The sequence below is a fragment of the Myxozyma melibiosi genome, assembly GCF_037950935.1.
Source record: "Myxozyma melibiosi strain Phaff 52-87 chromosome Unknown BZA70scaffold_6, whole genome shotgun sequence".
Lineage (NCBI taxonomy): Eukaryota > Fungi > Ascomycota > Lipomycetes > Lipomycetales > Lipomycetaceae > Myxozyma > Myxozyma melibiosi.
Genome location: NW_027042920.1, coordinates 499,115 through 520,032, shown reverse-complemented (window position 1 = coordinate 520,032; position 20,918 = coordinate 499,115). Strand labels below are relative to the sequence as shown.

Sequence of the window (20,918 nt, the reverse complement as noted above, 5' to 3'; positions counted from 1 at the left end):
TCGTTAATTATATACTGTTCATTCTATACAGCTGTTAATCATAATGTACAAAAAAACGTTTCTTCGCGTTCACATGCTTTTTATATATATATCTGCTTATGACGACCCCCATCTCGCCTTAATCTGCTTCCGTCTCACCATCGGTCCGACCAGACGCACACCCACGCCCAACGCGAGGATCGTAGTCACAAGCTGGCCCTTGTTAAACGACTTTGACAGCACGTCAAAAGGTTGACTCGGCGTCACCCGCGTGAAGAATAGGTCGACGCCGTGGCTAAACACAAGCACCGTCGACTCTAGCAGTGCGGGCGCGCACTCGACAACCTGCGTGCCAATCACCTGCCGGACGTGCGAAATCACCGAGCGGCGGTCGTCGATAATCAAGGGCTCGTATCGCATCAGACCTTCTTCTTTCTCCTCGTTAGACGGGTCCCGGTTGACAGGTCTCCGGGCGTCCAGTAGACGCTTCGGCAGCTCGACAATCATGTTGGTGTCGAGAGCGGCGATAATATCCCTGTTCGTAATTCCGAATCTCGAGCGCGTGACGGCAAGTGTCGTGATGTGGTTTGGAAACAAATAGGCTTGTGACTGCACGTACGGCGCGGGCGTGTTGACAAAGCTGCTGAAGTTTCCCAGCGACTTTGACCAGCGCTCGTCCTTGATATCCGACTCGTACAGATCCAAGACAACAAGCTTCTCGCCCCGCGCAACCTTCTCGGACCAGTAACTGTACACAACCCAGTTCTCTCCCATCACAACCTTTACGCCAGCATCAGTGTCGACGACTTCGCCGTCGTGGAACCCAGAGTACAAAAGCCGTCCGCTCGCACTGTCGAGCAGGAAAACCGCCGCCGAGGACGTCGATGGATCGACGGCGGTGACGGCGAGCAGGTGCGGGTTGAGGTACTTGTACAGAACCGAACGGTCACCGAGAACACGGCCGATCGAGACCGACACGTCTTTGGGATCTCTGGCCGACACACTACTGATCTTGTAGTTTGCGGTCGGTAGCGAGAATGTGTAAGTCTCAGTCACGGAGCCCTAGTAGGAACAAGTTAGTATGCGGTCCCTTATTCTTGCACAATGAGAAGTTACAAACCTTTTCGTAGATGTATCCCTTGACAGTATTATCAACAACCTTAGACAAGAAAAGCGGTTTCGACGGCTCAGTGCCCACGACAAGAAATTCTCCGTGCGCAGTCCAGACAGCCAACGTCTCCTGCTCGTCTTCGCCCGCAGGAGGCAAGCTGACAATCTTCTCTATCTTGTCGCCCAACCCAAGTCTATCCAACTTTGAGATTTCGACGACCGTGCCCGTGACGCTGACGGTCGCAACTTTTCCAAAGGAGCCGATGACCTTGATGCTCTTACCAGCCGCACCACGATCCTCAAGCGCAAGTCCAACGATAGGCTCCCCGCTGAGAACGTTATCGACCTTCCACACTCTCGCACCACCGTTTGCGGTGTCGAGGGCACGCAGACCTCCTCGGGGAGTCGCCAAGATGATCAGCTTGCGGAAACCAAAGGTATCACCGATTGTCACCGATCCAGAGTAAGTCTCAGGCGCAGCGTCGTAGTTTCCAGAGATAAATCTCTTGACAAACGAGACTAGATACGCGGGCAAGTCGTTCAAGGCACGGATATGTCTTGAGAGTCTATGGACATAAGCCTCCACCGGGGAGGCATGCTCTTCAAACAAGACGTCGCCGATAGCGGACTCCTCGCCTTCTTCTTCAAGATCGACGAAAAGCGAAGCAGTCGCTCCGACGGTGGATTCGTCGCGGGCCCAGACTTTTCCGGTCGAGTTGACATAGGTGTATTCGCTGTAGATGTCGCCGACCAGACAAGCTGAGCTGCTGCACTTGACAAATTCAATGGAGGAGAGCGAGGGTAGATCCTCGACATCGGTAGGACCAAACAACCGCACGAGCGGGTCAGAAAGACTGAATCCTCCGAATGTCGCATCTTGGAACTCAAACAGCTCATCAGATCCACTTGAGGCGTAGATTGAGGCAGTGGCAGAGACCTCGGAAGTCTTGATTAGCTCGAGCGAGGGATTAAGCTTGTAGACTTGAACCCAGCCTGATTTTCCATCAGAGCTGACGAAGGTTGCGGTGAGTGTGTTTCCGTGAGCGGAGAGCTCATAGGAGGAGTACGACTTGGAGGCAGAGATAACACCCTTGCTGCTGCCGTCAAAGAGAGAACCAAGCTTGATCGAATCAGGCGCAGCGGGAAGAGTCCATGCGAGCAGATCGCTGGAAACAACGGTGACGCCGACTGCAGCGGGGAGAGTGTCGAGACGGATAAAGTCCGAGGTTGACTCTCCTGAATTGATATCGACAGTGATGTAGCCAAGTCCAGACTGCTGGGATCGTACGACGATGGCAATCGCTGAGAGAGATTCGACATAAGACGCGGCGACAGGGCTGTAGCCGGTCGGAAGCTGATATTGCCAAGAGAGTCTGCCAGAGAGGTGTCGGAGTCTAACCAAAACACCGTCGCTAGCCAGAACAAAAGCATCGCGGGAGCCGACGGTGACGCTGATTGGAGCACCAATGGCGAGATTTGATTCCCAAAGTAGACCGCCGTTGAGCTCGACGAAGACAGCGATGTGGGTAATAGCTGGATCGGTCGGCGAGGCGGCGGCGACGAGGACAGAGGAGTCATCTAATCTGGTGAGAACAGCATCCTGGGCAATTGCAGAGTGGGTGAGTGAGTGGCGCCAGAGGAAGTCGCCCGAGAGAGGGTCAATGGCTGCGAGAATGGCAGAGTCGGAGAGTGCGGTGAGGGATGTTGGCGAGAGAAGCAGTCTCGAGGGAGTGAGCGAGCCGATGGCGGGCTTGTGCCAGTCAATGACGAAGGCGTCGTCGTTGAATAAAGCAACCGCCGTGCACACGAACGAGACCAGCGAGAGAAGGAGCAGAACGGGAGAACGAAGCATTGTGGTGAAGTAGCTGCTGTCGTCGCCTGGGGACTCGAGCAGTGAGCGTGGTTGATTTTGATCTTCGCTCTGGATGTTGTTGATGAGGGTGTTGTACTCACTCTACAACCCCCTCACTGACATTTTCACGTGACGAGCCGTGCTGCGTCCGGCTATCTCTGGCGCAGGCAGATGGCAAACAAGGTTTGTGTTTATCCTGCGCCGCATCCGCTCCATCGTCGGGCAGCTTCACCACAAACTTCTCGCTGCTGCGTCCTCGCGTCCTTCTCGAACCCTTCACGGCCCTCTCCGCCTGCCTGTTCAGCTCCACCTCCCTCTGCGCTTCCAGATTGCACCCCGCCCTGGCATGCCTCTCGCCTGAACAGACGTGCTTAGAGCCATGCACTTTTTTCGCAACCGTCTGCTTCCCGCAGCCTGCGTCGGCGTGCTCCTGCTCTGCCTTCTGCGTCTCGGCCTCTCCGCGCCCTCCTTCGCCGCCCCGGTCGACGACAAGCCCGGCCTCGCTCACTTCGTCGCCGCCATCCTTGCGCCGTCCCAGCTCGAGTCACCGCTGATGCTCAACGACGAGGAATGGGCCCTCTCCTCCGCTGCCGACTCTTCCTCCACCTCGACCTGTTCGTCTGGCGACGGCTTCATGAGCTGCAGAACCGACAACCCCGACAAAGCCCGCCCGGATCTGCCTGACCTCTTTGCAGTCCTCAACGAAGGCCAATACCCCGCCGACCTCTGCGAACTCGACTGCACAGCCTCCTCCGCCTGCTACCAGCTAGGTTTATGCGCCCTGCCTCTCTCATCGTCATCGCCCTCCTCCTCGACCTCATCATCCTCACGCGGCACCGAAATACCACCAAAATCTCTACAAATCTACAAGCCGGCCCTAGTCGCCCTCCCCGAGCAACCGCAATCGACTCACCTCCTCTCATCCCTTCTCGGCCCCTCCTCAAAAACCACCCTACTCCTACGCGCATTTGCTCAAAGCATATACAAACTCAACACCTCGAACGACCCGCCAATCTCGACTTTTACCGTCAGACCCCCACAGTCCTCTACCGAACTAGCCTCAAAGCCCACTGCTATTCGGATAACACCTTCTCTCGCAACCCACGATCCCTCTGCTGACTCGGAATCGAACGCATTGCCCCTGTCTAAGGAGGTCGAACCGGCCGACGACAAGACTACCGAAAAATCGACCGGCGAGCTCGACATCATACCAAAAATCCCGGTCACTGTGCAAGAAAAAGTACAACCGATCCTGGAAGATGGACAAGCACATAGCCCAGAAGAGCCGGAAACACGGAAGCACGACGAAGAACTGGAACAGCCGGATCAGCTGGATCAGCTCGAGTCCTCACAACTCTCACAAGACTCAACGGCATCCGGCGAGGCAAAACACTCGCCGATGCAGTCACAGAAGCAAAACAAGTCGTTGGGTATCGCCACGCGATTGAACGTCCGGCAAGTACTGGAGGACGGCAACCACCGATCTTCGTCTTGTCTTGGACTCGTCATCGCCATGCTCTGCTTTGTTGGTATGGGCATGTAAGCTGGCGTTTTCCGTGTTTTGCTTCAAATTATCGTTTCGTTGTCTTCAGTCATTCGGTTCAAATACCTGTTATCGAACGGTTTCTTTTGTTTGTTTTGTTTTGCTGAGTCTTTCGGCCATGATTAGCCATAAAAGCAGCCGGCATGCCGCAGTTAGCAGGTACTCGTCTATGTATACGGCGCGACTGCTACGGCAAACTTGACGCATTATGAGCATTATCATCCATATCGTTGTTTTCCACTTATTTTACGGAGTCTTTCTTTTTCGCTTTTGAGTGTTGGTTGTGTATAGTATGAGTTACTAGTTGGGCTACCTTATGTTTAATCTCTTTTTTCCTCTATTTTGTTACGGGATGGATATGACTTTTCTTTATTATTTTTATTTTCCTCATGTTTGTTTTGGTGAACAGATCATTGTTTAGTATCGCGTCATCAGTGGGTGTGCGCACGCGTGTATGCAGGCCAGATGTGGCTAGGTTTATTTTTTTCGACGCGGGAAGCTGTTTGGTGCCGTTATTGCGATTTCTCTTTATTCGTTCATTGCTTGCATTACCTTTTCTTTTCCTCCAGCGCAGATGAGCTGTGGTGCGGGAGAGCTGGCTTAACGTACATTGTTGTTGTTTTGTTGTGTCTGTTGGTCTTCGTTCTTATTTATTGATGTTATGGTTCGCATGTCGTGAGTGCATTGTACGTGAGCACAGAGCTGGAAGAGACGGCTACAAGTGATAGAGTTGGGTAAAAATATACATATAGATACACATTATAAAGCTAAGAAAACAAAGAACCTCAAGCAGCACCAAAAACACCATTTCCTGAACAACTAAAAATACAGCTCGAGAGAGTACCGCTCACATCCACCTGTGTACTGTACGTCTCATGCCCAGCGCGATCTCGGGACCGATGTCGTTCATTACTGGATCGCCCGTATGTCTTTTGTACCAAAATATGAGGAACCAGCAGAACTGCTGCGTGAACAGCAGCAGAAGAATGATGACTGCGTACCACAGCATTCTCATAAAGAACTGGACTGCTCGGTGGGTTGGCAAGTCGACTCCCCAGACCTCGTCCACGCTCAACTGCTTGCTCGCTACTTTATCCACGACCTGCTCTTGATCATTTTGCGGCTTTGCAGGACTGCTCTCCACTCCGACCTCTGCTCCTGGGATATCCTCGCCCATCTCTTTAAAAAACCGAGTCATCTCGTCAAAGTCGGCTTTCGTCCACTTGATATCCTTATTCAAAAGCTCGACTTTCCTCAGAATCCTCTCCCGCGTGCTCTCAGAGTCACGCGTGCTTGACGTATCAGACGCGGTCGGCGACGTAATAACTCTAGACAAGTCACGAAGCATCTTGCGCGGCGACGAAGACGGCGTCGAGTTTTCCGCAGACCGCGAGGTAATCTGGGATACGGGCGAGCGCCGCGGACTTGGCTTTGCCGGAGAAGTAGTCGTGTGGTCTGAAGTCGAGGACGGCGAAGATTTTGGCAGACTTTGAGGCGACTTTTTTGAGAAAGGCTGGGACTCGGGTTTTTGAGAAGGCGGTTTTGCCAGGTTTCGTGAAACAGGCTCGAATGGGGTCTGAAGTCGTTTCTCGTCGGCTTTACTCATGTTTGCCTTACTGCGATTCGTTGGAGACGTCAAGAGACTAAAGCTGTCGCGCAAGTTGGTCGAAAGTAGCTCTTCAGCGCGCACAGAGGGCGTCGGTGTCGGTGATTGCGAGGGCGAGGTTAGCGGGCTAGCCTTGGCTCGAGACCGTACAGAGGTCTCGATTGATCTCTCGCTTGAGTTTGACGACTTGGAGCTCTCTCTTGTTGGAAGAATGAATGACGGTAGTAAAGAGAATCGGCTTGAGTTTTGGGGTTTGGTAGGTGGCAGAGTGGTTGATCGAGACGGTGACGATGGTGCTGTCAATTTCGCAAGTCGCTGCGTAGATATCAAAGATGTTAGAGAATCACTGTACCGAGTAGATAGATATACAGATGCTTACCTCTTCATCACGTTTGGCGCTCTCAAAAGTCGCCCTGGTATCGTCCTCATCATCTTCATCTCCATCACTGAAATCATCCTGCTCCTCATCATCTTCATCAGACACCGCTCCCTGCGCCCAGTCAGTCGATAGCTGCCTGGGAGACTGCGACGGTGACGCAGCCGGTGACACGGAAGGCGAAGCAATAGGCGATTTCGAAAACGGCGCTCGCGCACTCGCCAGAATCTCGCTTCCCAAATTCGCAAATCCGTCGGAGCCGTTTCCTATACTCAGATCCCCGCCGTTCCTGCCACCCGCTGCAGCCGGGCTTCGGGAGTTGATTGAGTACGCGAACGACGCGGAGCTCAGGGCGCTGATCTTGGGCGGTGATGGGCCGGAGAAGCGTGATGTGAATAAGTAGGCCGGTGTCGAGACCGCGATTGGCAGGCCCGAGTCTGAGGGGGAGAGAGGTGAGCCAAAGGCTGGAAGGTTTGACATTAAGGACGTGTTTGTGCTGGTCTTTTCGGGATCACCAGTGTCGTGCTGATTGCGACGGGGCACAGGGAGAGCGTGGCTAACTTCATCGTCAACGCCGTTTGTAGAGTCTTCCGAAGACGACGACGAGAACGAATTTCCATCTCTAGCAGGATTTGTCTCGTCCTCCTGGGGTTGGTCCTCATTTTCAACTGTTGAGCTCGCAAAGAGAGGCTTCCGCGCAGACTTGTCACCATCGTCGCCCAATATGAAATCAGACTGAAGCAGTGATATCTCGAAAGTGTTACTGTCACCGGTCGAAGGCTGTTGCCCGGAGGTATACGATCCAGAGATACTCGTCATGGTTAGCAAAGTGCGATTGCTACTGTGACATAATACAAGTCAGTGTCGACTGCTGTTTCGAGACGGCGTCCTGGTTGGTTTCGCGTGCCTCGACGGTCGTCGTCGCGCGTGTAAACCGGCCGGAGTTTGTTTGTTGTGATTGCTGTGGCGCGTGAGCTCTGCGCCACACTTTGTCGAGGCTCGTCGCGTCACCTTAACGTCTTGAGAAAGAGTAAACATCGTATATTCACGCGTCGGACGGCCGACTGCGCTTCTTTCGATAATATCGCGAGCATGGATTCTCAATCAGAGCTGCCTTCACTTGACACTCTGTCTTCAGACATCCTCACCCTCTGTCTTTCCAAACAAACAGGCATCGCGACCCTCAAAACCGTGCCTGTATCCCCTATATCCCTGCTCGGCGAACTGCAAGCTGACTCGCCTACTGCCGTCAAAATGCGCAAGGTTCGATCTCTCTACATGGAACTTCACTCACTTAGGCGCGAGAGGGGGAAGTTTGAGGTTGCGGTGGAGGATAGAGGTGTGAGGAGGGAGTTTGCTGGGCTGTCTATCGATACCCTTCGAGAGCGCGCCGCGGTCGCGGAAGCAGAGGCAGATCTGCGTTTTCAACGACGATATGGGTATATTCTATTACTCTATCTTCTTCTGCACGACGCAGATTATGATTGCTAACAGGACTTTATTGGATCATCAGGAATCTAGCCTTTATCGAGCAGCAGGAGAAACGAGCGGCCGATCAATTCACAACAAAATCCGATAGCACTGCCGCTGATAACGCGATGGCGGTTGTATCAAAGCTAGCAAGCGAGCTATCGAAGCTCAAAGCGCAGATACACAGTGTTCGAAAAGACATCAAACGTGAGTGTCCACGATTGACTGGTCGAGGAGATATGAACAGTGTTAACACGATTAGATTATGTAGAACTGCATAAGGAAAATAGACAGACTACGTCGCAGTTGATTTCACTGATCCAGGAGCACAAGCATCGACGGGCTGATATTCTTTCAGATGACACGCAGAGACTTATAAAGTCGTGAGTACCCATGCTCGGTGATGCAGCCTGTTTGTGTATCATACTTACCGCTGATCTCTGATGTAGATATCGAGAAGCTGTATCGGTCACAGAACAAAAGATCGAAACTCTCAAGCCAGTGTTATTGGTAAGTCTTGCCACTATTACGAAAGTCCTTGTCCTTACCTTTTTCAACTAACGCTCGGTATAGGGACTAATTATGGGCAGCGGCCTGAACTGGTCTACAGATGAAAGCCTGCGCGAGATCGTACTAGAGTGTAGTTCAAGTCGAAGCGGAAACTCAGACAGCTCGGATGATGACGATGGCTCGTTTGATTACGATCCAGGAGAGTAGCACACAAGCTTAAATGCTGTTTCTAGTTTTGGAATAATGGAATAGTCATGATTAAAAATATGCGCATGTAACACTTCAAACCAATGATGCAGTCGTTAGAAACCTTCAGCCTTCATGTAGACACGTCTGTGCCTAATTTTTAAACAAGTAAATATATAAATCCAACCAATAACAATGCGTCCAACCCGTCCCGTTCAATCCCAATCCATGCATTCTGTCCTCCACCGTTCTTGCTATTGACACTCAGATATCCAAATCATTAATAAACACCGAATTTTTCCTCTTCTCGCTCGCTTTCTTCTCCTCCGGCACCGCAGGATTCACAACACCCGCCCCCTTTCTCGAGTTGAGCACCGGTCGGTGATCAATCATGCTCTCGATTATCTCGTCTTCGTTTTCCCCCTTTGCTTGGTCCGCAAACATCGGCGCGACCTGCTTCTTCCACATGTTGAAATACGCGCCGCGAGCGGCTACTAGCTGCCTGTGCGATCCATACTCGACGATCTGGCCATCATGCACGACCACAATGACGTCCGCGGAGATGATTGTGCTAAGCCTGTGCGCAATCACGAGCGTAGTCCGGTTCTTGCTGAGCTCGCGGATCGCGCGCTGGATGTGTCGCTCGGACTCGATGTCCAGCATCGCGGTCGCTTCATCGAGTAGTAGAATCGGTGGATCTTTCAAGATCGCGCGGGCGATTGCAATTCGCTGCTTTTCGCCTCCGCTGAGTCGTAATCCTCGCTCGCCAACGACGGTGTCGTAACCTTCCGGGAACCGCATGATTTTGTCGTGAATGGAAGCAGCCCGCGCCGCGGCGTAGATTTCCTCGTCAGTCGCGTCCTGCTTTGCGTATCGCAGGTTGTACATAATTGTATCGTTGAAAAGCGAGCACTCCTGGGGGACGACACCGATTGCGGAAGCTAACGACGAAAGCTGAACATCACGGATATCCTGTCCGTCGATCGTGATCTTTCCCGAAGCGACGTCGTAGAATCGGAAGAGCAGGCGGAAGAGCGTACTCTTGCCGCCGCCAGACTCGCCTACAAACGCAATCGTAGAACCAGCAGGGCAAGTAAGACTAAAGTCGGTGATAGCCTTGACGAGCTGTGGGGACTGCTGCTTCTTGCAATCGTCGTCGCTGCTGGTATCGGTGGGGTTTGTGGCAACTGGCGTAGAAGCACCGGGGTACTTAAATGAAACGTTGTCAAACACAATCTCGCCCTTCTTGACTTCTAGTTTCTTTGCATTAGGAGAATCAACAACGGTAGGCACAGTCTCGAGCATCTGAATGAGCTTCTCAGCACTGACGAGGTTGTCCTGCGTCGACTTCAGGAAATTCGTCAGCTGATCAAGAGGATGCTGGAGTTGCTTCATGTATGTCAACAGCATCACGAACGATCCAACTTTGATCTCGCCGGTGATGACCTTGTAAGCCGAAAAGAAGCAAGAAAACAGCAAGACGAGGGTGAAGATCGTGTTTTGCATAAGCCCAAGCAGGTGATTACTGGCCTGATACTTGATACTAATCTTCTGGACATTGTCGATTGCCTCGCGATATCTGTCTTGCTCGTACTGGTTCGCGTTGAAGTACTTCACGGTCTCGAAAGCTGAGATTGCGTCGTGCTTGATGGTGTATTCTTGCGCATACGCTCCGTAGAACTTTCGCTTTTGCTCTCCGCGAGACTTTGAAAGTCGAGTGCTGGCCCATACGTAGGTTGTAGCGATGCAGATCACGATTGTGGCGTAGTATCGATCAAATGCGACAAGAAAGTATCCGACCGCCAGAACGATGTCGATGGCGAGCGGGATCATTTGGAACGTGATTTTCTCGACGAATCCCAAGATGGCCTGGTGTCGCTCGAGAGTGGTGATGATGTCGCTGGGGCCGTGGGTGAGGTGGTAGTCGACACCGAGCTCAAGAGCGTGGCCAAATCCTAGTAAAGCAAGCGAGCGCATGGATGCTTGGGAAATCTTGGTCCATAGCTGCTTCTCGTAGAAACCCAGGATGGAGCCGTGGCCCTGCACGTAGCGCAGGGCGAGATATAGAGTGATCTGGGTCCATGGGATAGCTGACGCTGATTTCTCGGCTATATTTCCCCCGTTGGCTTGCTCGTATGTGGAGAGGATGTCTGTCACGCGGCCGAGCTGGTACGGCATGAGGATGTTGACGGCCCGAGAGATGAGCATTATCAGTAAACATAGCGCGGCGTTGACTTGCAGACGTCGGTCATTATATGGCCACACGTATGGAAAGAATCTCTATAATTCAGTTAGTAACTTGACGTCAGATGCTCTTGAAAAACAAGACAGGGATAGCATACGGTGTAGTATTTGGCGTAGAGGGCGAGACCAGTCAACTTCTTCTTTTTGGAGTCAGCGACTCCGGCTGGTTTGTCGAGGTACTTTAAGGCTGTCGCGATAGACCGGCGAGCCATGGTTAAGACCTCTGTGTAGACGAAAGTAGTGGTGATAAACTGGACTTCCAAGCAACGACCGATACAGATGAGAACTGGTCGATAGAAGAAGCAGATGAATGGAAAACAAAAGGCAGAGCAGCCGACCGCCACGAAATATAAATCCAACCCTCGGACATTGACGAAGGGTTTACTGCGGCACAGAGCCACGCGCCACTCTGCTAATAGGCAATATCCGACGCGGCTACTCCGATAATTGGGCATAACTCCGAGGTAAATTAAGTATGATCCTCGGGTGAGTCATTTGTTATGTCAGCATAATGAAGATCGCCAAACCGAAATCGTCGTCATCGATCGCTACGGCCACACAGCAGCAGAGGTGATCTGTCCAGCGTTCAGCCGGACTGCTATTAATTGGCTCATGCAGCGGAGGAAATTTACTTTGAGTGTATTGCAAAGATAATGGAGGACTACTGCGATTCGTGGGTGTCAGCGATGCTCTGGCGCTGAGGAATTGCAGGTGCGGAGATCTGCATTCTATCAGCCTACGACCAAGAACACCATCCTCGAGCAAGCATCCAATTTCTCATATAACATCATATTAGATTGATCGAGTGCCAACCATTGATCAGCAGGGAGTGGTTCTGAGAAGTTCCCGAGGATGAGCAGCAAAGAAAGTGAAATGATGTCATTCTGCTCACTCATGGTTACCGGGGCATTCGATCGACGGTGAACTGTTCCTAAATCGTCACCCACTCTCTCGGCTTGGTCTCTACATAAATACACCGGTCTGTTCTTGTTCGTCACTGATCTGCCTACTATCTTTTTTCTGCCTTTACCCTCTGTTCTTGCTACTCTTGATTCGCAATGAAGTTCTTTGCTCTCCTGTTGCTGGCTTGTGTCGTCCTTTCTGTGTCGGCATGGTCTCCCCTCGGCTCTCACTCCCATTCTTCCGGTGAGTTTGCTGTTCTTTCATCATATGGTCAGTCATAACTAACCTCAACTCTCTAGAGTTCAATTCCTGGGACACCAAGCGTCTCAGCAAATGGCTCGAAGACAACAACATCAAGTTTGAGAACAAAAAGTCCCGCGACGATCTGCTTGGGGTCGTGCGCAAGAACTGGAACTCCGTCACTGCCTCCGCCAGCCCCTTCTCTACCTGGAGCGACGATCGCTTGGCGGACTATTTGTCTGAGAAAGGCGTTGCTGTCAAGGAATCTGCAAAGCAGAACCGCGACTGGTTGCTCGAGCAGGTGCAAAATACTTGGAAGAGCACCAGCGATGAGGCTGAGGAGAAATATGCAGAGACAAAGGACTACGCATATGACAGTTGGAGTGGATTCAAGTCTTCTGCTGCGTCTACCAAAGACTACCTTATGCAGAAGATTGCCGAGAACTACAACTACGTTGTCTCAAAGTCCAAGAAGGCGTCCTCGGACGTTGCCGATTCGGTCTACGAGACTTGGTCTGAGGCTGATCTGAAAGGATGGATTGAGAGTCACGGTTACAAGGTCCCTGAGACACCCACTCGCGAAGAGCTTCTGGAGCTTGTGCGCGAATATTCCTCGGACGCCAAGCAGACCGCTCAAAACGTCGCTGATTCGGCTTACGACAAGTGGTCCAGATCTGATCTCGAGAGCTGGCTCGTGAGCAATGGCTACAAGGCTCCCGCAAAGACGACGACAAAGGAAGAGCTGGTCAACCTTGTTCGCAGCTACTCCTCGAAGGGTAAAGAGGCTGTCCAGGGCGCCTCTGACTCGGCTTATGATTCGTGGTCCAGATCTAAACTTGAAAGCTGGCTCGTGAGCCATGGCTTGAAGGCGCCCGCAAAGACCTCTACTAAGGAGGAGCTGATCAACCTCGTGCGCAAGCACTCGAACAATGCAAAGGATGCTCTCAAGAACGCGAAAGATCAAGTGACTTTCAACAGGCTTAAGGATGAAGCTTGAGTGAAGGCAGTGGATGTGGCGTTTGATATGGCTTCTCTCAGATTTATAAGTGTTGGCGCTCGTCAGGTATAGCTTGTAGGCTAGTTAGTGGGTGAAAAATTAATACGATTGCTTAATTTTGAACAGAAGGGCGCTGAGACAAATGTAAACATACCGACATTCCTGCGTTCCTTTGATCGGAACACTTTTAGTGTAGAGTGCTTGAATTCCTCAATGGACCAATAGTCAATAGACGAAAGTGCTTACCGCACGCTCTCGACTGTGGAAGGGGTGGTCTTCGTCATTCCTACGAAAATGCCCAAAGTAGCTTTTCCGAGTCGAGAAGAGGTCTGTGGTCCAAGTGTACGCCATGGCAGTCGAATTAGCGCGCGGTCGGATCAGACCAGCGAATGAACACGAGAGTAAATACGAGAATAATAAACGGGGAAGAAGGCCGAGATGCGCGCTGGCGAAATCCAGCCCGGTCCATCGAAGGCAGAATAGGATTCGAGAAGCTTTGGGCACCGCTCGCTCATCGTCGGTTTGTATATTTGGAGCACGGCCAGGCTCGTGCATAGGTTGACTATGTATTTTGTAGACAAGGGGTTCTCTAGCGATTGCCAGACGGGCTTATGCCTGGCTACGGGTTCTTGGCTAATTTAGTTGTGGTCGCTTGGAAGTAAACAGGAGGTCTGATGAGCTTGAGGGTAGCTTGGGTACTTGATATCGCTGTTCTGGACCGCGGCAGTAGCAGATTAAGGGGAGAACAAAGTCAGGTAGAAATCTGCATTCGGACTGGGACGAGGGGATTTTAACGAGTTAGCTCAAAGATAATAGCAAACAAGCGAGGTCAGTTATTGGGAGGAAGAGTAGTGGCAGAGTACGACGACGGGCTTGAGCTTGGATGCGTGCAGGGCTGGACTGGGCCACTGATAGAACGCGGATCCAGGCGCCAGATATCAGTGACGCGAGAAGCACCTCGTTTCGAAGGAGGCGGGTCTGCATAAGTTGCCACCCCGACTGACTGGCCGGTGGCCACCGAGCAGAGCAGTGCCATTAGCTGTTTATACGAATTCGAGCGGACTCACCAAGAGAACTGCTTCCTTGGCTGCTGCCGGTTGCTGAACGCGAGCTCGCCTGTAACCGACCTGTGGCTTCGAAGAGGCTTTCTTATCTGTCTTTTACCAGCCAGCTGCTGTGAGTTTACCACCAGAAAAAGCAGCCTGAGTCTGAGAGCCACCGCACGTCCATCGGGTGGTTGCTGCAGAGTGAATTATTATCAGATCAGTTTAGAGAAGGATGACTGGCCCGTCTTTGTCGCTCTGGCTGGCTCCCTTTGCCAGGCCCCTGCTTCCTCGTCATGTCCATTGGCTGGTCTATTTCTTGTATCGCTCTCATTCGCCTGTTCTCTCTTTAAAATCTCGTCCTTGTTTACAATCATGTCTCTCTCCTCCTCCTCCTCCCTCCCGTAGCAACTTCGCTATCGTCCGAAACTCTTACTTTGTCTGTTCTCACATTAGTCAGCCATTGTACGGCGAGGCAAAACTAATCTCCGATCACTGCCGGCCTGGCTCACCTCGGCTGTCCGCTCAGAAGCCGAGCAAAACCGCATCCGGACTTGTCGTAGATCCTGCTATTGTGTTTACTATATAATTCGGTCATATATTGGCCGGTTGACGAACAGAGTAGATTCTATCGTTTTGATGCCTGTATCGGCAGGCCGAGCCTTGCTGGAATTTCATCACCTGTTTAGCAAAATGCGGCCATTCTAAAGTCGATAATTTATCCTGGGTCACTCTGTCGGCGACCATCAAACCTGGTGGGCAAACTAACTACGCCGAGCACACTCTAGGCCTGAAAAAAGTCAACGATCTTTTCCTCCACTTCCCGCTTACTTCACCAACCCTTCATCCCACTCCACCCACCCCCAGTCGGCTTCTTCACTCTCCGGTTTCTCGTGATCGGCCTCCGACTGTGTTCCTTGCTGGCTTTGCTTCCGGACCCTCCCGCCAAAGTACCAGCTCAGCTCTTCCCTCCTCCCGTGCGCGCCGTCGAGCCTTCTCCGCCTATCTCCTTGGCCGACGCTCGTCCTTCACTACTCTTCCTATCCTCACATGCCGTCTCCGCCTCTCCCTCAATCAGCCGCCCCAGCCGTTGCCGCCGCCGCAGCAGCAGTCGCAGTCTCTTCGCCTCTGCAGACCCAGCAATCTCCGTCCTCTTCCAACCCGCAGATTCAAATGCTTCCTCCAGACCATGACTCCGCTCGGCCACCTGCGCATGATCATGCCCTCCCTAATCCAATTGTGCCAGTAGAAGAAGAAGACGACGATGAATTCGACTACGAGGCTCTGCCGAAAAACACCACCCTGGCTTCTAATCTCATAGCTGGTGCGTTCGCCGGTATCATGGTATGTCTTATCTTGTCTTCCTCCTCTTTCTTTGATTTGCTCTCGTCCTTTCCATCTCTGTATTTTTTTTCTTCTTCGGTTTCTGCGATTGGCGATTGCAACCCCGGAATGCCGCCGCACGATTACTGAAGCTCGATGGTCACCTTCAATTCCTTTTCTGTGGAGACATCCTGTGATGTTGCAGTAGTTTAAAAATTTTTATGTCTTCTTGTTCATTGTTTGACCGGACGAGGGCTTGGTCTCCTAGATGATTCACTAACATTTCATCCCTGTAGGAACACACCGTGATGTACCCGGTTGACGCTATCAAGGTAAGGATCAGCTATCCCACTGTGAAACAACCCATGATCAGCTCTAACCGATTCTCTAGACCCGAATGCAAGTCGTCGCAATTGGCGGAACATCATACACAGGCATCTCGAATGCCATCACCCGGATATCTGCAAACGAAGGTGCCCGGGCACTATGGCGAGGAATCACCTCCGTCGCTCTCGGCGCCGGTCCTGCTCATGCTGTCTACTTCTCCGTCTACGAATACACCAAGCAGGTTTTTGGAGGAAACGAGGGTGTCGGCTACCATCCCATCGCTACATCGTTCGCCGGCGCATGCGCAACCACCGCCTCAGATGCTCTCATGAACCCTTTCGATGTCATCAAGCAGCGCATGCAGCTTGCCGGAAGCAGGTTTGCCAACATCGGCGCCTGTGCCAGCAGTATTTACCGAACCGAGGGATTCTCGGCTTTCTACATTTCCTACCCCACCACGTTGATGATGAACATCCCTCTCACGGCCATCAACTTCACCTCGTATGAAGCTCTATCCAAGCTCATGAATCCTCAAAGAAAGTACGATCCGCTCACTCACTGCGTGGCCGGAGGTCTCGCTGGCGCCGTCGCTGCCGCGGCCACAACCCCTCTCGATGTCATCAAGACCTTCCTGCAAACCAAGGGCACTTCCACCGATGCAGAGATTAGACATTCCCGCTCGCTCGTCGACGCTGCCCGGATCATATACAAACGCGAGGGTGCCCGGGGTTTCATGCGGGGTCTGAAGCCTCGTATAGTTGCAAATATGCCCAGTACCGCTATTTGCTGGACTAGTTACGAGATGGCAAAGTTTTACTTATACAAAAGTTCTGCTTAATCTGTTATTCTTTTTCTTGTATTCTTCTTTGTTGATTTTACGATTTCTGGATATGAAGATGTATTTTTTTTATTTACCTTGCCTACTCTTTGATCTAAAGTCCGTTCTTCCTCTTTCCTCGTGTTTTTAATAGTCGCACACTCTTCATTTTTGGGACAGTCATTTCTTTTCAACAAATTCTTATATTTTGCTTATTTTCCTTGCCGTTTTATAGTTCTCTTTTGATTTTATACATTTTGTTTATGGGTTGTACGGTTTTCTTTAGCCTGTCCATCTCAATTCTGTGTTTGCACGTGACACTATGTGATGTCTCTTATCAAACATATCTTCTTCAGTTTCAGCCTGAAGAAGAAGAAGAGATTGTGAGAAGGCGGAGAAGAGAAGGAAGGCTTTTGATATGTATATAATACACATGTTTGCGTACCAGTGATACTTTTAGTTCTTCTTAGATTTTCCTTGCTCTTTAGGGAAGAAAGATGCGCAACGACGCGATATGAGTGTTGAGCCTTGTTTTCTTCAATTTTCGATTTGATATAGTTGAATGCTCTTTCGTCTTGTATAGATATTATATGTAGCAGCTGCGCAATCTTCTGTCTATCGATAATCCAGTTGACTTCAACATGTTTGGCTCTGATCATAGTCTAATCTATAGAATGGTTGATTATATATTTTGTATCATATTTACAAGCACCCGAGGAGTACATAAAAACATCCGGCCGGTCGACCCTAGCCATCAACAGCCCATATCTTTTCTTTTTAACTCGATCACTTTGTTTCATTCGGCGGCTCCTGAGTCGGCTGCTCAGGTTCCTCTGAAGCCTGTTCTGAAGCTTGCTCGGTAGCCTGCTCGGTAGCCTGCTCTGCAGCCTGTTCTGAAGCCTGCTCGGTAGCCTGTTCTGAAGCCTGCTCGGTAGTCTGCTCTGTGACCTGCTCTTCAGCCTGTTGCTCAGCCAGCAAAGCCTTCTCTAAATCCTCCTGACTACCAAGATCCTCAGCCTGCTGCGCAGCCAGTAGCTTATCCTGCTCATTGGAATCCTCCTCACTGTTCGGCTCTTTAGGGCGAAGTATCTGTTCCGCCCGTGCTTTATAGTCCTTAGCCAGCGCTGCCGCAATCGCCGCAGGTCCCTTGAGGTACTGCTCGAGCGGCTTCTTCAAGTCATACTCCGTTTCGATCGATTTCTTAATCTCATCAAGCGTTGTCCTGTCGGCAATCTGGGGGTCATTGATGCGCTTGAGCATGCTGAACGCACGCACGCTGGAGCGGAAGCCAGGGTCGCTCGCCAGACTTGCGTTTGCGAAAATCTCGCCCTCGTAATCGACCTTCGGCGCGCCATGTCGGTGAATAATCTGTAGGATATCCGGCGTGAACCTTTCTGGCAATCCCGCCAACAGACCCGGGTCAGTCGGTAGAAAGGTCTCGTCGACGGGAACGGCCGTCAGAGACTTATACTTCGTTTGGCTGTGCAGAAACTTGATGTAATCCTCCAGCGACGCAATCTCGCGGTATTTCTCAAACACTCGGCCTTTGGGGTTCTTGATCTCTGCAATGGCAAAGAACTTGGTCGCAGAAAGTGGGCGCGTGGACTCAATGCGGACGATGTCGCCTTCCCGAGTTAACTCGCCTTCGTCGTGCACCAGGAAATCTCTCCGCTTGTTCACCAACTGTAAATAGCCAGAAAAGTCAGTCAGAATCAAGCAAATACAGCTGAATAAATTCTAATTGCTAAAAGGGCGCACTCACGATTCCCAACTTCTTCCGCATAACTGGTATCTGCACCCGGACCTTCACCGTCTTCCTCATCTTCCCCTGCGAAATAACCATTCCGATGAAATTTTGCCGCATTTTCGAGATTCTATTTTTCTGTATATCTCCTTCCTATAACCAATAACTTTTTCTTGCTCGTACTCCGCTATATAGCGATACTGAGCGGGGTGTTGTGGGATTTCGGATGTGGAGTATGCGACAATCGATTGTAAATTTTTTGTTTCTAAGAGAATTCACTGGTCGAGCGAATCGTGAACGGAGCGGGTAGTGGAACCACTGGTTTGAACTGATGGTTGACTTTTACCCTATTCAACCAAAAGTGTGAACCAATATGCTGTAATTTGCCATCAGACTTAAAAACTAGCGCGGCTCATTACTATCTCTCTGTGGTGGTCATTTATGAGCCGGAAGGATTGGACATCAATTGACGTCTCCAGGATCTTCCGTCAACAACTCGTCCGGGATCAACCACCATTCAATTGTTCCAATCAGCGCCTCAATCTGCAAGATACAAAATGATGAGCATGAGATTCAACACCCTTTCCTCGGCTGTGAAGCCTCTCGCTGCGTCCGCCGGTCGTCGCGCTTTCCATGCCTCGAGAGCTGCTGCTATCGCGGTCGGAGACTCCATCCCCAGCGCCACTGTTTTTGGCGAGACTCCGGGCGACAAGATCGCCACTGACGAATTGACCAAGACTGTGCGTCTAGTTTTGTCCTTATTCTACACAGTTTAATGCTAATCGATCGAATCTCAGGGAAAATCTCTGCTCGTCTTCGTTCCCGGTGCCTACTCCCCTGGCTGCTCGGCCCGTCATATTCCGGGCTATGTTTCGCTCGCTCCCAAGTTCGCCGAGAAGGGCATTGACAGCATCTACGTGATTTCCGGAAACGATGCGTTCGTGCAGACCTCCTGGGGAAAAGTCCTCGGCGACGCTGACGGAAAGATCAAGTACCTTGCCGACCCCGCCTTGGACTTTGGCAAGAAGCTCGAGATCGATTTCGATGCGTCGGCTTTCTTTGGTGGATACCGACACAAGCGATCTGCGATTTTGGTCGAGGATGGTGTTGTCAAGAAGCTCTGGGTTGAGCCTGACAGCACTGGCATCAATGGTACGTATTCCGTGAGTCTGAAGAGTGCTGTTGATCGTTGCTAACTGATTTTTTGATGTAGTCTCGGAGGCCAAGAATGTCATTGAGGAGATCTAAGACTTTCAGAGCTTAGTATTCAGAGGTTCTTGAGTGAGATAATGTTGTACATTGGAGGCGAATACGCATGTATATGCAAATAAAAATCATTAGTAAAAGTACAGCTGTGATCTGAGCTGAAGCTTGAGTCTAGTCGCTCTCGCTCTGATCTCCCAGAAAGTCCACACTGAAGTTTCCAGCAACCTGAAATACGAAACTGTTAGATGTAGTCGGAAAACTCACTTATAATTCGCCAACTTACCACTTTCCGTCCCCGCGTAGCAGGTCCTGATTTTGCTCTATCGTCATCCTCCTCACTACCCGACGCGCCGCCAGCATCAGCCCGCAGCTGCGCAACCTCTGCTTGAAACTCGCGCTCTTCCTTTATTCGTTTTGCCTTCTCGAGACTGTACCGGGGTGTCATACCTAGATCTGCGAGTATCTTTTGCAGGTGTGCGATCTGCTCTTTCTTTGTCGAGTACGGTTGTAGTTCGCGTGACCATTGTTTCCGGACTCCGCATTTAACGATCCAGGATTTCAGCGTCGCGATTTTCTGTTCTAGAGGATCGTCTGATACTACTGCTGCCGCAGACCCTCGTTTTGTTTTCGTCGCTTTCGTTTTCGTGCTTGATTTCATTTTAGATTCGGTACTCGCCTTAGCCGTAGATCCCTTTTCTTTCTTTGGCTTTTTGCTCGGTGATGCTGGTGTCAAATCGTCTGCTGTCTTTCGTTTCCGCGCAGGTGCAGGCTCGTCATCGATAACGTCTGAATACTCCTCTTCCTCCTCCTCGTTTTTTCGACGCGCCTCTGCTTTTGGCTTCTTCCCGTTTGGTGTTGATTTTGGCGATGCCTCTTTTTTTGGAGAGACCTTTTTTGGAGAGACCTTTTTTGGAGAGACCTTTTCTGGAGAGACCTTTCTTAGAGTGACCTCTTTGCTATCATTCTTCTTCGGAGACAGTTGCTTTTGTGGAGTCAGTGGCACTATCTCAATTCCTTCCTTCACGATGCGTTAGATCTCATCAGCTTCGATATCGAAAAAAAATTCAAGCATCCACGTCGCTCAAAAAATCAAGAAATAGCATACCACAAATTTGTCTACTATCTCAGCCGACCTCTGCTTCCATCTCTGATCTTTGAAAAAATCGTCTGGAAGATCAAGATGCTTGATAACATCTTTTCGAATAGATTTCAGCGTGTCTATATCGAAATCCGCACTGCGCAGCCTAGCTGCTAACGCACGCTCGACGTCCTGATCCGACGGCGCCATGCAGAAACCCGATTAAAACACAAAGACTGGTCAGGCTCAACCACAGAGTCAGAAAGTCCGGTAGTTTGTGTTTGTTTATAAAATCTGTTTGCACTCGCTGTACGCGATACGCGACCGGCGTCTCTGAAATAGAGTTCTGCCCAAAAGGGACTCT

The 20,918-nt window shown here is 51.0% G+C and overlaps 10 protein-coding genes across 10 annotated transcripts; 5 read left to right on the top strand and 5 right to left on the bottom strand.

Moving 5' to 3' along the window:
• Position 1: 1 nt before the first annotated feature.
• BZA70DRAFT_248339 (uncharacterized protein) lies at positions 2 to 3,155 on the bottom strand. Its single transcript, XM_064910665.1, has 2 exons — positions 1,100 to 3,155; positions 2 to 1,041 (listed from the first exon to the last, which is right to left on the bottom strand). The coding sequence occupies exons 1-2, from the start codon at positions 2,939 to 2,941 to the stop codon at positions 97 to 99; spliced, it is 2,787 nt and encodes a 928-aa protein (XP_064768168.1). The 5' UTR covers positions 2,942 to 3,155; the 3' UTR covers positions 2 to 96.
• An 11-nt stretch (positions 3,156 to 3,166) lies between these two features.
• On the top strand, positions 3,167 to 4,717 carry BZA70DRAFT_174299 (uncharacterized protein). The gene has a single exon (XM_064909883.1). The coding sequence runs from the start codon at positions 3,321 to 3,323 to the stop codon at positions 4,482 to 4,484; it is 1,164 nt and encodes a 387-aa protein (XP_064768167.1). The 5' UTR covers positions 3,167 to 3,320; the 3' UTR covers positions 4,485 to 4,717.
• Positions 4,718 to 5,242: 525 nt separating this feature from the next.
• Positions 5,243 to 7,397, bottom strand: BZA70DRAFT_279137 (uncharacterized protein). Its single transcript, XM_064912727.1, has 2 exons — positions 6,470 to 7,397; positions 5,243 to 6,405 (listed from the first exon to the last, which is right to left on the bottom strand). The coding sequence occupies exons 1-2, from the start codon at positions 7,283 to 7,285 to the stop codon at positions 5,332 to 5,334; spliced, it is 1,890 nt and encodes a 629-aa protein (XP_064768166.1). The 5' UTR covers positions 7,286 to 7,397; the 3' UTR covers positions 5,243 to 5,331.
• A 503-nt stretch (positions 7,398 to 7,900) lies between these two features.
• BZA70DRAFT_279135 (centromere protein H (CENP-H)-domain-containing protein) lies at positions 7,901 to 8,696 on the top strand. Its single transcript, XM_064912726.1, has 4 exons — positions 7,901 to 8,143; positions 8,208 to 8,319; positions 8,386 to 8,446; positions 8,510 to 8,696. The coding sequence occupies exons 1-4, from the start codon at positions 8,065 to 8,067 to the stop codon at positions 8,651 to 8,653; spliced, it is 396 nt and encodes a 131-aa protein (XP_064768165.1). The 5' UTR covers positions 7,901 to 8,064; the 3' UTR covers positions 8,654 to 8,696.
• On the bottom strand, positions 8,697 to 11,238 carry BZA70DRAFT_295607 (putative ABC transporter). Its single transcript, XM_064914494.1, has 2 exons — positions 10,975 to 11,238; positions 8,697 to 10,912 (listed from the first exon to the last, which is right to left on the bottom strand). Exons 1-2 carry the CDS (start codon positions 11,086 to 11,088, stop codon positions 8,897 to 8,899), a joined length of 2,130 nt encoding a protein of 709 aa, XP_064768164.1. The 5' UTR covers positions 11,089 to 11,238; the 3' UTR covers positions 8,697 to 8,896.
• Positions 11,239 to 11,435: 197 nt separating this feature from the next.
• On the top strand, positions 11,436 to 13,143 carry BZA70DRAFT_295606 (uncharacterized protein). The gene is made up of 2 exons (XM_064914493.1): positions 11,436 to 12,022; positions 12,079 to 13,143. The coding sequence occupies exons 1-2, from the start codon at positions 11,935 to 11,937 to the stop codon at positions 13,014 to 13,016; spliced, it is 1,026 nt and encodes a 341-aa protein (XP_064768163.1). The 5' UTR covers positions 11,436 to 11,934; the 3' UTR covers positions 13,017 to 13,143.
• Positions 13,144 to 15,232: 2,089 nt separating this feature from the next.
• On the top strand, positions 15,233 to 16,547 carry BZA70DRAFT_238657 (mitochondrial carrier domain-containing protein; the record flags this gene model as incomplete). The annotated part of the gene is made up of 3 exons (XM_064910454.1): positions 15,233 to 15,403; positions 15,679 to 15,714; positions 15,774 to 16,547. 3 exons carry the CDS (start codon positions 15,233 to 15,235, stop codon positions 16,545 to 16,547), a joined length of 981 nt encoding a protein of 326 aa, XP_064768162.1.
• Positions 16,548 to 17,202: 655 nt separating this feature from the next.
• On the bottom strand, positions 17,203 to 18,520 carry BZA70DRAFT_310970 (uncharacterized protein). The gene is made up of 2 exons (XM_064914934.1): positions 18,289 to 18,520; positions 17,203 to 18,209 (listed from the first exon to the last, which is right to left on the bottom strand). Exons 1-2 carry the CDS (start codon positions 18,388 to 18,390, stop codon positions 17,313 to 17,315), a joined length of 999 nt encoding a protein of 332 aa, XP_064768161.1. The 5' UTR covers positions 18,391 to 18,520; the 3' UTR covers positions 17,203 to 17,312.
• Positions 18,521 to 18,836: 316 nt separating this feature from the next.
• On the top strand, positions 18,837 to 19,518 carry BZA70DRAFT_289767 (thioredoxin-like protein; the record flags this gene model as incomplete). Its single annotated transcript, XM_064914143.1, has 3 exons — positions 18,837 to 19,010; positions 19,068 to 19,422; positions 19,484 to 19,518. 3 exons carry the CDS (start codon positions 18,837 to 18,839, stop codon positions 19,516 to 19,518), a joined length of 564 nt encoding a protein of 187 aa, XP_064768160.1.
• Positions 19,519 to 19,532: 14 nt separating this feature from the next.
• Positions 19,533 to 20,852, bottom strand: BZA70DRAFT_174159 (uncharacterized protein). Its single transcript, XM_064909882.1, has 3 exons — positions 20,585 to 20,852; positions 19,760 to 20,494; positions 19,533 to 19,701 (listed from the first exon to the last, which is right to left on the bottom strand). The coding sequence occupies exons 1-3, from the start codon at positions 20,762 to 20,764 to the stop codon at positions 19,648 to 19,650; spliced, it is 969 nt and encodes a 322-aa protein (XP_064768159.1). The 5' UTR covers positions 20,765 to 20,852; the 3' UTR covers positions 19,533 to 19,647.
• Positions 20,853 to 20,918: the final 66 nt, after the last annotated feature.

Excerpts from the sequence above, each read along its gene's own strand:
- BZA70DRAFT_248339 (XM_064910665.1), bottom strand. The coding sequence starts at position 2,941 with ATGCTTCGTTCTCCCGTTCTGCTCCTTCTCTCGCTGGTCTCGTTCGTG. Across the intron at positions 1,042-1,099 it reads AGGGATACATCTACGAAAAG|GGCTCCGTGACTGAGACTTA; the intron begins GTTTGTAACTTC and ends TGTTCCTACTAG.
- BZA70DRAFT_174299 (XM_064909883.1), top strand. The coding sequence starts at position 3,321 with ATGCACTTTTTTCGCAACCGTCTGCTTCCCGCAGCCTGCGTCGGCGTG.
- BZA70DRAFT_279137 (XM_064912727.1), bottom strand. The coding sequence starts at position 7,285 with ATGACGAGTATCTCTGGATCGTATACCTCCGGGCAACAGCCTTCGACC. Across the intron at positions 6,406-6,469 it reads GCGCCAAACGTGATGAAGAG|CGACTTGCGAAATTGACAGC; the intron begins GTAAGCATCTGT and ends ATATCTACGCAG.
- BZA70DRAFT_279135 (XM_064912726.1), top strand. The coding sequence starts at position 8,065 with ATGGCGGTTGTATCAAAGCTAGCAAGCGAGCTATCGAAGCTCAAAGCG. Across the intron at positions 8,144-8,207 it reads TGTTCGAAAAGACATCAAAC|AACTGCATAAGGAAAATAGA; the intron begins GTGAGTGTCCAC and ends TAGATTATGTAG. Across the intron at positions 8,447-8,509 it reads CTCTCAAGCCAGTGTTATTG|GGACTAATTATGGGCAGCGG; the intron begins GTAAGTCTTGCC and ends CGCTCGGTATAG.
- BZA70DRAFT_295607 (XM_064914494.1), bottom strand. The coding sequence starts at position 11,088 with ATGGCTCGCCGGTCTATCGCGACAGCCTTAAAGTACCTCGACAAACCA. Across the intron at positions 10,913-10,974 it reads TCTACGCCAAATACTACACC|AGATTCTTTCCATACGTGTG; the intron begins GTATGCTATCCC and ends ACTGAATTATAG.
- BZA70DRAFT_295606 (XM_064914493.1), top strand. The coding sequence starts at position 11,935 with ATGAAGTTCTTTGCTCTCCTGTTGCTGGCTTGTGTCGTCCTTTCTGTG. Across the intron at positions 12,023-12,078 it reads CTCTCACTCCCATTCTTCCG|AGTTCAATTCCTGGGACACC; the intron begins GTGAGTTTGCTG and ends TCAACTCTCTAG.
- BZA70DRAFT_310970 (XM_064914934.1), bottom strand. The coding sequence starts at position 18,390 with ATGCGGCAAAATTTCATCGGAATGGTTATTTCGCAGGGGAAGATGAGG. Across the intron at positions 18,210-18,288 it reads TGCGGAAGAAGTTGGGAATC|TTGGTGAACAAGCGGAGAGA; the intron begins GTGAGTGCGCCC and ends GGCTATTTACAG.
- BZA70DRAFT_174159 (XM_064909882.1), bottom strand. The coding sequence starts at position 20,764 with ATGGCGCCGTCGGATCAGGACGTCGAGCGTGCGTTAGCAGCTAGGCTG. Across the intron at positions 20,495-20,584 it reads CTGAGATAGTAGACAAATTT|GAAGGAATTGAGATAGTGCC; the intron begins GTGGTATGCTAT and ends CGCATCGTGAAG. Across the intron at positions 19,702-19,759 it reads CTACGCGGGGACGGAAAGTG|GTTGCTGGAAACTTCAGTGT; the intron begins GTAAGTTGGCGA and ends TTCGTATTTCAG.